Genomic DNA, 8,923 nt, shown 5'->3' on the forward strand with positions numbered 1-8,923 from the left:
GATATGGACAAGGTGATTTTAACAGGGTAATGCTCAGTTCCGGACATTAGTTAAACTCTCATTTAAAGGGACCATTAGCAAACAGGAATAGCAAGTAGAGACCAATGAAGATGGAAAGATGAAGGAACCAGGGACAGTTAACCAAGGATAGAGAAGCTTCAGGAGGGATCTATCAGAGAGACGGCCACATGGAAGAGACATTATACTAGTAAGAGCAGACCCAAATCAGGGGCATTATTCCTTCAACAAAAGGAATAATTTTATAATGATTCAAAATGGAATGGATTTAACAAATGAGACAAATTGAGTAAAATATTTAAGCAGAATTTGATCCTCTTACAATGACCTCGTCTAGAAGGTTGTGGGGTTGAATTATTATTTGAGTGAAAACTTGTCAAAAGTGCTCTAACATCCTCTCTGACACAGTAGGACCCTTACATCACTTTCCTTAAATGATATAGCATTCAAAAGCCACCTTGAACAGGAGTATACAGGCAGATATCTAAGGCACATAAATGCAAATTGCATGGGTCTTCAAGCTATGAGGGAGTGGAGAGTATGAGGATGATGCTAAAAGAAATGTTTCTAATAGTCTTTACAAGGTGGAAACTGAATCCCCATTGGTATTGAAGATTAGATAAGACAATGGATTGGAGAGCATACATCATAAGGTATCATTATAAATTTTATTAACATAAAATCTCCTTTCCAGTTTCCTAGTAACAAACATTAATAAATCATTATGATAATTCCCTGATCCAGTGCTCCTGAAGTTTATTTAAAAAAACCCAAACTCCACATTGTTTTCTCTGTACTTTGCTCTTTCTTTCCTCCTCACCTCCTCTTCTTTGTTTAATTTTATCGTAAACATTTCCCATCTTCCCAAGGATAGTTCTTTGCTTTGTCTCCAAACTCCCTCTGCATGGTACTAATTACATTGGGTTATAACAGTGTTCATAAATTTGTCAATAGCTGAAGACAGAGAGCAGAAGGATAAAGGCAATGTTTTACTGCCTCAGCATCTGGTACATAGTTAAGTACTCAAAAATGGTTTCATGAATGGATAGATGGATGGATGGATGAGGAAGAGGCCATTTCCCTCACTGCCATCTAATTTTATCCCCCCTTATCATATTTTGCTGACACTGTCTCTCACAGCTCACCTATGTTCTCTAATTGCCAAAATCAATGTCATCATCCTTGGATTCTAATGACACTATAATTAATATAACCCACCACAATTTTCCTCTCTTAATTTTTGTCTCTCCTCATGTCCTGATTATTCCACTAACTCTCTGTTTCTTCATTTTTCCCTCCTATTGCCTGATAGCACATTTCCGTGAATCTTTGGTCTCTTCTCTGGAAACACATATATAGGTAAAAGAGATGTTCTCTACTTTCAAATCTCCCATAAGCCATCTGTTTGGAAAATTCCTAAGTAAACATTTTGGTCCCTGGGTCCTCATTCTCTAGCCCCATCTCTTACACTGCTTGTTGGGCATTTCCAACTAATCATTATATTTTCACATAAAATCCAACAAAAACTGTACTCATTTTCTTCTGACCAATTCCTCCATTCATTCCTTGATTCACTTGTGAATTCACTTCAATTGAGTCAGCCTGTCATTCTCCCCAAACACTTTGCAACTTTTTACTTCCATACTTTTGTCACACAGTTTCTTTTACCTAGAATGTCACCATTATTTATCTTCTTCTCTAAAAATCTTATCTAATCTTCAAGGCCCAAATCAGTTGCCACCATTTGAGGTCTTCCTTGATCATTGTTGCTAGATAACCTCCCTCCTCTTCACTCCTATAGAATTTGTCTGTACAATACCTGTGAAACCTATCACATAACACCTTATGTTGTAGTTATCTTCAAATCAGTCTTATTTGCCTCATTATGTAGTATAAGCCCTTTGAGGGAAGACATGAAGCCCTGCTTCAGGAACCACCTTACATGGTGGCCCCATCTCTTGATGGACTGATGATCTTTGTCCAAGTTTAACCATGTGTTTCTCCCTCACGATCATTATTCTGCCATTTGCTAATTCAACAACAGTAATAATAACAAAGTCTTGTGCTCCTACTACATGCTTTTACATTGAGAATTACTCTTTATTTTCCCCCAGTTGAACCTATCTATGTTTCTGACAGCTAACCCCATCCCCACCACCAAGGGCCTTGACCATTCAGGACACTGGCGGGGGGGGGGGGTGGTGGTCATATGAGTAGGGAGAGGATGTGGCAAGTGCAGTGGGGCAACTCCAGAGAGTAGGTGGCCATTAAACCTCTCCAGGAAAAGTTCTGCAGCCAAAATGACTCATCCAAGATGTAACAACTCAAGTTGATCTGCATCAACCCTGATATTCGAGATTCCTGATTTGAAAAGACAGAATCAGTTACTGTGGATGAGCTTCTAGTGAATGGACATTCTCAGCAACACTCAGGTGCTTAGTCATGGATTGTAAGATCTATCTAAATTAGTGCAAAGGATCTTGGGATCTAAGACTCGCCTCTGGGTGTGATGGAGAAGAACTGCCCTGAGATCCAAGTCTGTCAACAAGGTAAGGTTCAAGGACAGACTGCAGGTCTAGCAGAGACTTGGGAAGCAGGCTATTTAGACTTGTAGCTGAGTATGACTGGAACAGAGTGGGATGGATACCAGGGAATTAGTAGGCAGAGTTTTGTTATTTATGCATGTCTTTACTCTTGGTTCCTCTTTTAATCTCTCAGAGAGTTCATTCCCTCTTCTATCTTCAACCATTACCCCTATCTGAGCAACTATATTTTTGGTCCTGACCAAATTTCATATTGTCCAGAGACCATCATTGGATGTTTTCTTTCACTCAAATACAACATATCTAGAACCAATCTGAGTAGTGAGCAACCTTTACCTTTCATCTTGCTGAAATTATAACTGCCCCTACCAGGTAGAGAAGCAGTGTTATCAGACCAGAGCTTTTCTGAGCCTCCTGTTGCTGTGTGCTAGGTTCCAAGTGAGGTTACCTTTTGCCTTTGTAGCCCGTCTTGTGGGGCTTAAGGATTGGTTCCCCCCTCCTCTCTTCTTAGATGCTGCTCCACAAAACTAGAACCAGTCATCATCACTGGCTCCTGAAAAATGAAGGTGTCACCTCTCAGTGTCCTCCAGCTTCTAATTTCATGAAACATCACACACACCTTTTAGTTTGTACAATAGGATGGAATTTTAAAATCTTATGGGGTTTTAAAATGTAAAATCCCTGGTGTTTTTTGGAGTTTAATTAGAGGTAGACATGATATTATTTAGTATATTTATCTCTGCAGATTTTTAAAGTTCTAGGTAGTCATTGCCTTCAGTAAATAAGTATTCCTTCTGAAGGGGATCTCATTCATTCCCTCTCTCCCCTCATTCTATGGAAAGATTACAAGAAAGATTCAAATTAGTTCTACAATCTGCAGCTGAAGTTTTTTCTTTGCTTACATTTTGTTTCTAGAAGGAAATTTGGCATAGTTTACCAAGACGGTTTGACCTAACTATTCAACTTTAAGGAGTTTATTTTATGAAAAGAACAAGGGATGCTCTCAAAGATTTATGTCAAGGATATTAATTTCAAAGTTACTTGTAATCATTGAAAATGGAAACAATATACATCTAAAAATAGAGGAATGGTTAAATAAATGATTACAGCCTTGCAATATAATGCATCCATTAAAAATCCTATTTTGAAAACTATTTCATGACATGGAAAATGGCCATGATATGATGCTCAGGGACAAAACAAAACACACAAAAAAACAGCTGCTGAAACTGTTTTTATTATGATCCAAAATTTATTTTAAAAAGTATGAGTGACTTTATGTGGTATAAATAACACAGAAAACGTATAAGCTAGCATTCCAGACTTTTAACAGGTTAACTGTCAATAGTGGACTTGTAGATTTTTACATTTTTTTAAATGGAGGACTTTGACATACAACCTTGAAGCCTTATGCCTAACTCTACCTTGAACCCTGAGCATGCCATTGATGATGTTCTTCCAAATGTTCTTCTAGGAGCATGTATTATTTTATTCATTCATTCATTCATTTAATCAATAAACATGTAGTGACTGTTAAGTGCCAAGCACTCTTCTCTGTTTTGAGAAGATAAACAAGACAGAAGAGAAATGTTCCTTGCTCTGCCCAGAGTTTATAATCCTTTAAAATTAGGAAGAAATATTTTTAAAAATTTCATTTCATTTGACCCAGTAATTCTACTTCTGGGAAATCCACCCTAAAGAAATAATCAAGAAAGCAAAATAAAATTATCATACAGAAATGTTTATTAGTACTTTAATCATAATGGCAAAAAAATCTAGACATCACCTAGATTCCCAGCAGTAGGGGGATGGTTAAAGTAATAATGGCACATTCATAAAATGGAATAATAGGAAACCACTATGATTATGTTACTGAAGACTTTTTAATAACATGGGAAAATATTATTAATGTTTTCCATTAATATCAATGGAAAAAAGTAAGCTACAAAATTATCCAGAATCTGACTTCAATTATGTAGTGTAATAGTCATAAAAGAAATTCAACTGTTAACAGATGTTACTTTTGGATTGTGAATTAATGGTTGATTTGTATTTTTGTTTCTGTGTCCTTCATGAACAAGGTTTAATTTTATAATCAGGAAAACCACGTTGCTTTCATTTTTAAGATGATTCAAAGATTATCTGTTAAAAATTCAAGGAGCATACAAAAAGGTAATTTAACATTTCCTCAAAGTCTGCATTGTCATGGTGGAGAAAGAAGCGATCATTCATATGGAAAGAGCTGGAGGCTTCTTCCTTTCTAAAGCATTCTTGGGAGAGAATGGATGACCATGCCTGTGGTGGAGCTAGATTCATCAGAGGGCCTGAGGGGATTAATTTACTCAGCTCATGAGGCTGAGCAAGGAAAAACAGAAGGAGCACTTGGAGGACTTGGAGACACAGCCTTGAGGCATCATCTCTAACTCTACCTTGAACTCTAGCCCTGAGCATGCCATTGATAATCCTCACATCAGGCACAGGTGACATTTCTTGTTGTTGTCATTGCTCTCAGCTCTGACACCAGAGATCCTCTGACCTCACTGAACAGGTGTCATGAAGGGTCAGGGTCTATGGTTTGCCTGGAGAGAAACAGTGGAGCCTGTGATGCCAGAGTCAAGGCAGCCAAAATCTGGCTCCTTGCCCAACCCACTGAAGAGTTTGACCCCGAATCTTGCCCCTAACCTTCTACGTTCAAAGGGAAAGAGAAGGGCTGTAGAACATGTCATTTCTGTGTAAGCCAAAGCAAGAGAGCTGTCCTCTGGTGTTCCATCAGCTACTGAATGCTTGGGCTCATGCTGACTGTCAGGTCTCCCTTGAGCTCACACAAGTACCCGATACAGTAAAAATACCAACTTTCCCTCTAATTTAGAGATAATCAAGACAGCGTGTGTAAGACCAAAAAGGCACCAGGTTTCACTGCACATATAATCAGTTATACATCATGCTGTGAGTTTTCTAAGTTTAAGGGGGCTGATGTGAAGTTAAAGGAGCAAGTCAGTGCAGAAAGATTACAGGTACCTCACTTTCAGCAAACCAAATATCTAAAAACCAGAGTAGCATAAGAGATAAATTTACAAAAGAATTCATTTCACTACCACTTTGAGTAATTGGTTTCCCTTCTACATTTAAAATATAAATTGATTCACCACAACTTATTTTACACACAACATATTAAGCACTTAAGAGTTGCATAAAGCGAACTTAAAAATTAGCATTTGGGCATCACTGCAAAGGAAACATAGTTTTCTCTGATTTTAAAAGTGATCATTGACTACAGAACCTGCAAAAGACCTCAAATCAATTACAAATCTCTATGCAAAAGAATTCAGTAATTTGGGAATGATTTTTTTGAAGTTTTTCTCTTAGCTCCTTCTTTGGGCTTCTCATATTCATTTATCTCAGCAAGGCCATCAAAAGAACCCATTTTAAAATCACAGTGGTAGGTGTTTTAAACATACCTCCACATCCTAGGTAAACATTTAACACTTGTACACCCATAGATATACACATTAGAGACCTAGGACACCCACAAAAACGTCAATACAAATAGAGCTGTGCTCTAATGATCAATTTTCCATCATGCCACCTGAGGACACTTTCATTCCAGAACTGTAGCTCCAATGTGTGAAAATGCCAACATTTTCACTTTTAATCAGCTTCTGAAACCCTAGCCTGTTGGGTGCAGGAAAGAAAGAGCTTTCAATTGCCTTTAATTGCCTTTGCTAAGCATGTTTCTCTGTGGATGTAGAGAGCCTAAAAACATTGACCTCACATGGCCAGAGAAGTTTAGAAAAACTCTTGGATCCTTATCTGTGGAGTTCCTTAAGAACAGCATAGCTGCCTCTCATTTCTGAATGAGAACCCCTAGCAGCATAGAGAAAGCTGAATTAGAATCCTGAGTATTTTATGATTCTAATAAAATGCTCTTCACATCCAAATAATATTGGAGAGTTGTGGTGGGAGAAGAAAGTTCCTGAATATTCAGGAAAAATTGCAAATGAGAAATTTTGCCTATGTGTACTTAAAACTGGAAGGTATCAAAAGGCTGTACAGCTGAATAGCAGGCCTGCAAGGATTCACAAAGCCCTAGCCAGGGGCCGGCCCCTTGGCCACATCCTGGGTATCCCCTTCAGGCTTTAAAGGCAAAAGAGAGAAGGAATGTATGGAAAGAAGCAAAGTAGGAGTTGAATGGAAAATGTCAGGAAGATGAGTGGAGAAGGGAAAAATAAAAGAGAGAAATGAAGAAAAAAGGTGGGATGTATACATAAAGGAAGGGAGACTGGTGATGGGTGAAAAGGAATAGAAAAAGAAAGAGAAATAGAAAAGAAAATCATGAGATAAGATAAAATCCCCCATCAACAACTGACTCAGCTAAATGTCAGTATAAATCCAGGGGTTCAAGTGGCCAATCTCCACCTTGAACCAGGCACTATCCAAACCTGAAGCTCCATAGCAATGCTATCTTCCTTTAAGGATATTTTTTCCCTTTTCCACAAAGGGCAAGCTCACCTATCAAAGGCCACAGCTGTCATGGAGTAGATACTGGCAAAGACAGCAGCAATGGGGAAGAAGTTGTGGAATTTGCAGTAGAACAGGCCGTAGTACCACTCGTTGTGGACAGCATAAGTGAAGTTCACCACCGTATTGAATGCAGCCATGGAGGCCTCTGCGAAGGCCAGGTTCACCAGGAAATAGTTAGTAACTGTCCTCATTCTCTTGTGAGCCAAGACGATCCACATCACCACCACGTTGCCCACCACGGAGGTCACCACAATGACTGTGTAGGCAGCTGCCCAAAGGACAATTTGCCAGGCTGGCTGCACAAACTGGTTGGGCTCCGAGGTGTTGGTGGAGATATTTGGGAAGAGGTCTGAGTCCACAGGGAGGACGTTATCCATTCTTCTGCTAAGCAGTTAAACCTTCCTCTCTGTACACACACACAAACCCTTTGCAGCAGGGTCCTGAGCCAGCACCTGGTGTCAGAGTCCTGTTTAACCAAGACAGGAGGGCTGCAGGCTTTCTGGACAGAACTCTTTCCTTGTAAGCAGAAGACTTGGCGCTAAGATAAAAGCTTCTAGATGTGCTGTATGCCCTTGGTGGCTTTGAATTCCTCCACTTTCGAGCCTCAGAAAGCACTTGAGTTCTGTAATCTGGAGACAGCGTCTCTCCTGCGTTGAGATGGAAAAGAGAAAGAAATTCCACGGGTCACGGTTCCAGGAAGCAGAGATCCTCCACCTTTCTGCACCTGCTGCTGCTTGCAACTGCTATTCCTCCTATCTGCAGCGGGAAAGGCAAAGCCCTGTGCTGCGTGAGGACTTCGGGGCGAAGGTGGGGGTGAGGGGTATTAGTCACAGCACGACCTGTCAAAGTTCAGAGTCTGTGGCAGGAATTCTGGGGCCCTGCGTCCAGCTGGAGATTTTTTCCTTTGCTTTCACTACCGCCGCCACCGTCTGCAGCTTTGCAGGCGCCTCTTGGCTCGGGTCCTGCTCAGCTCGGGAGTTAGCAGAACCTTGGCAGGCTGCGCGTGAGGTCTTTATAACCCACTGTAAAGACGTCACTGGGAAGGGGCAGTACCTGGCTACGTGCTCGCCAGTCCCCTTGCGCAGAGCTGCAGCTGCACCATCTGTTGACAACTGTCTCACTGCACCATCTCAGCCACCAAGCCTTTTGCTGCTACCTGCTGTGAGAGTCTGCAAGCCGGGTTCCCCACGCACTCCTCGAGGGGGCGCTAGCTAGGTCCCCTCGGAGTAACTGCGCCAGATGGGGTCCGCAGCTGGAACCCCAGATGAACCAAGGGGAAAGGAAGGATTCGCGAAAGAGCTGTAGCGATGGACGCTCAACATCCAGGGAGGGCAGGAATGCTGCCATAGCTCTGCAGAGGCCCCTGCTTCTGGCGGTCGGAGTTGGCCAAGTGTGGGGGCGACGTGGCAGCGCTCGCTCCGGGCCTCGCTCCAGCCCGAAACACTCCCAAAATACCTAGTTCCTTTCCCTAGCAGGCCGATTCCCCTGGGAAGCAGTGATAGGTTCTAAGCTTTGGGGACACCTTTCCCAGCCACCCCTCGCCCATGAAAATCTCCAGTAGCGCTCTCCAGATGAGGCCCCCGCTCAGGTAGTGGGGACTGGGCTGAGCTCCCTGCGAAGCGGTATGTCTCCCAGGCGCGCATCTCTGGGCTCTCTGCCAGCACCCACTGCGGTCTCGCGTTGGCCGTCCCGAAACCAGCAGCCTCTGCCTCCGCGCCTCCCCGGCCTGTGGGCCAGAGCCGGTCCCGGGGTGGCGACGGGGGCTCTTCCTCCTCTCCCCATCCTGCTGCCAGGTTTGCATAAATACTAGAGGGCATGTCTGCTCGCCTTATCTCCCCACC

The 8,923-nt window shown here is 42.0% G+C and overlaps 1 protein-coding gene across 1 annotated transcript in view; it reads right to left on the reverse strand.

The window, feature by feature from the left end:
- The window catches only part of TACR1 (tachykinin receptor 1), a 310,975-nt gene extending 303,516 nt beyond the window's left edge, over window positions 1-7,459 (reverse strand). Inside the window, exon 1 of the mRNA XM_061210526.1 lies at window positions 7,071-7,459. Within this exon, the coding sequence (XP_061066509.1) occupies window positions 7,071-7,459 (389 nt within the window). The remainder of the gene's footprint in view (window positions 1-7,070) is intronic.
- Between the last annotated feature and the right edge of the window lie 1,464 nt (window positions 7,460-8,923).

Source organism: Eubalaena glacialis, chromosome 14 (assembly GCF_028564815.1).
Source record: "Eubalaena glacialis isolate mEubGla1 chromosome 14, mEubGla1.1.hap2.+ XY, whole genome shotgun sequence".
Classification (NCBI taxonomy): Eukaryota; Metazoa; Chordata; class Mammalia; order Artiodactyla; family Balaenidae; genus Eubalaena; species Eubalaena glacialis.